This window comes from Scaptodrosophila lebanonensis, unplaced genomic scaffold, assembly GCF_003285725.1.
Source record: "Scaptodrosophila lebanonensis strain 11010-0011.00,11010-0021.00 unplaced genomic scaffold, SlebRS2 tig00000096-arrow-pilon, whole genome shotgun sequence".
NCBI classification, from domain to species: domain Eukaryota; kingdom Metazoa; phylum Arthropoda; class Insecta; order Diptera; family Drosophilidae; genus Scaptodrosophila; species Scaptodrosophila lebanonensis.
Window position 1 is genome coordinate 2,869,082 of NW_022060567.1, and position 3,324 is coordinate 2,872,405.

At 35.0% G+C, this 3,324-nt stretch overlaps 1 protein-coding gene across 1 annotated transcript; it reads right to left on the minus strand.

Moving 5' to 3' along the window:
• Positions 1–1,232: 1,232 nt before the first annotated feature.
• LOC115627621 lies at positions 1,233–2,080 on the minus strand. Its single transcript, XM_030523355.1, has 3 exons — positions 1,922–2,080; positions 1,577–1,854; positions 1,233–1,512 (listed from the first exon to the last, which is right to left on the minus strand). Exons 1-3 carry the CDS (start codon positions 2,024–2,026, stop codon positions 1,500–1,502), a joined length of 396 nt encoding a protein of 131 aa, XP_030379215.1. The 5' UTR covers positions 2,027–2,080; the 3' UTR covers positions 1,233–1,499.
• Positions 2,081–3,324: the final 1,244 nt, after the last annotated feature.

Below are 3,324 nucleotides of genomic sequence, written 5' to 3' on the forward strand. Positions count from 1 at the left end.
AACTACAGATTTCCAAAACAAATTGCACCGGTATGTAATTTATTCCTTTCGTGGAATATATGTATGTATTTATATTTTTGTTATTTGACACACACTGCCCTAATTAGTTGTCTACTGTTTAGAAGTTATTTTTAAATGCCAACTGTGATTGCGATTCAGAATTAAAGTTATCGAAATGGGGTTTTTATTGAATCACTAACGAATACTAGATTAAAAGATATCATAGCCCAAATCTCTCATTTTAATTTACCCAGCTGTGTCTGCTTTAACAATCTAGTCAATCATCATATTCATTTCGAGCACAAAACTGCTGTATCTTCAATCTTCTCAGCATGAAAATGTGCTGCAATATCTTTAAAAACATGGATGTGGCATGAAATGTTTTGACTTAAGACCATACTTGTGTCATCAAATCAGATAGATGTGATGAGATGGAGATGACTGGAGCACAAAAGATCGCTTTCCTACTTACGCTAAGGCTGGCACATTGTGATGCCAAATAATCCCTTTTTCTTATGAGATGGGTGTTGGACCCACTTGGAACTTCTACTAAATTTCACTATGCAAGCGATCTTGATAGTTGGAATCTCCGCAAGATCTTCCAGAAACGTAATCGTATTTTAAAATTCTGCATGCCAATACCTTCCATGCCTAAAAGGATGCAACCAATAGTTAATTCTATAGGCAGTTCATCTGCGATGCAATTAATAGTTGTATACGGACATGCTGGGCCATCCCGTTGTCTAAGTCCCAGATCAGCAGAGTAAATAGCCTCCGACGTTCCCTGCGAGTTTTAACTTAGTATAAGCTTATGTTGCCGAAAAGCGTTTTTTTTTTTTTTAATCAAATATCTTTTTATCAACAGTTTCCAACAATTTCAAATAAATATTCATTCAATATACATAGTATTGATAAAAGTTGTGTACTTAATTATGACAATAAAAAAGAATTGGCAAAAAAAGATTGCACAGAAAACACACATGAAATGGATGATTTGAAAATTGTAAATGTTCTTTTTAAATACAATTAATTGGGCTCAACAGCTACTGATTCTGGTTACTTGGGAAACTTTAGACCCCCATAGCATTCACATGACTATGGCATACCTTGTACTATTTCTGAACTATTTATATTTTCAACAAACATATCTTAAGAATTTTAGCAATCTCCTATGCATGGGCTCAGCTTTGTCTGCAATTTATACCGTTAATGAGATATTATACACGATTCCGTAAAGTCTCTCGGTTTTGGTATTTATTTTTTTGTTATCACACGATAATTTAAAATTTGATTATTTAGGACCTCTTCCAATTCCAGTTCAGTAAATTAAAAATTCATGTATGCCAGATTCTTCGCAACACACCAAAATTTTGTTGGGTCTATCTTTTGTCTATCTGTTGTTTCCAATTATATATTTGTTTTAGACTAAATCGACTAAGTAGTACGAGTATGTAGGTCAAAAGCTTGCACTTCATTGAGGGTTCAGATGCGGCTCCTCTTTAGGGATGACGGCTGTGGGTAAATAAAAAATAGTTAAAGGCTTAAGTAATAATGCTGATGGTGCAGACTACCACACCATTGAGGGGAGCTCTCGTGTTCATGTTCATCAGAAAAATCGGTCATTGTGACATCACGCTCCCAAATAGTTTCATCGAGCGGTTCCGAACGCTTGGGAATGGCTTCATTCAAATCGCTCATCGTTACATCATGCTCCCAAATAGTTTCATCGAGCTGTTCCGAACGCTTGGGAATGGCTTCAGCCAATCGCTGTGGAGTGATGTAACGTGGTGTGTGGCCCGCGAACAAAGTGCGCCCATCATAACGCTTGGAAATGTGCTCGTACCAGGCCGTCTCCTGCAAACAAATACCTTCAATTCTCCTTCAAATACTCGTACATAATATCGTTGCTTTGTTACCATACCCTTTCCGATTCTTCTGGGGACGTCATTACAACATCCTCGGGATCGACAACCAATTCGTCGCTGTAGTTGGATAATATATCCATTGGTTTCTCGAACGTACGCATCTTCGTAATCGTGCTCACAGTAAAACTAAAAAATAAAATATATTCGTAAACGGACGTGTGTGTTCCCTATACTCGAAACGATACTATTATGAGCTGTCTATGTTTAATACTGACACTGCCGTCCAATGACTACTTGATTCAAATACATATATGTATATATAATGAAACAAATTATCTTTCTTAGATGCCAAGCAACTTTAATTACTACATAGAGGTACTACTTATGAATATCCCTGAAAACATATTCCATTTACACCTTTTCCATAATTATTTGTAATTATATTTATAATTATTTGTTAGCATTTCCGACACAAAACATTATATATATTCTTAGGCAGCTGTCGACTCAATTCGATCCAGATGGTATGTTCCGATGAAACCGATCGATGGCTCAAAATGAATCATTTATGAGAAAATCTCCAAGTGCATACTTTTATTTTTTTTTATTTTATTTTTTTTTATAAATTGAAGGTGAGCGATTTAGTGATACCAAGTTCATTTTTATGATTTGACTATAAACAAAACTGGTTTGTAGATTGAATGGTGTGTATTGTTTTTAAGGTCGGTTGTATTTATTGTAGCAAGTTAAAAGCCAAGATTAATATTTTAAAATGTATTTTTTTATTTATTTAAAAAGAGCTGATATACGATGTAAAATCTACATACGAGCAGAGGAAAAATCGATAGCTAAGATGTATAACTAAATATAAAACCAAAATTAATATTTTAAAGTTTATAAAATACAAAAATACAAATATATGAAAATATGAACAGTTATTTTTATATAGTTTTTTTTTGTAAAATTCGAGCTGGGCTTCAAGACTGAAGTCGCTTATGAGGCAATATTTCATGTACGCGTGACTTGGTAATCTATTTAATGCTAACGGTGCTACAGATTGAGAGCTGATAAGAAACGAATGTATGGCAAAGCAACACAATGTAAAAGGGGAAAAATTTGTATACACAAAACATAAATATGTCGGCGAACGATTATTGTTCCCCGGTTATTGAGGAATTACGATCAGACATCGCAATAGATTAGCGAGCGTTGCGATTTCCTAGTGTCTTTCCTTGTTGCTTCTCTTACACTTACTAACTCTCTCAAAGCACACACAGAACTGGATCTCGCTCGCAGAGGGTGGATACCACGATCACAGCCACACTGGTCACACTATGCGCACGCCATTCGAATGGGCGCGTAATTCAAAGTCATTTAGTTAATTAAATATTCTCCGACAAATACATCTATTAAAATAACGTTAATATCAAAAACAAGTTCAGTCCTGTTATGTTATGGG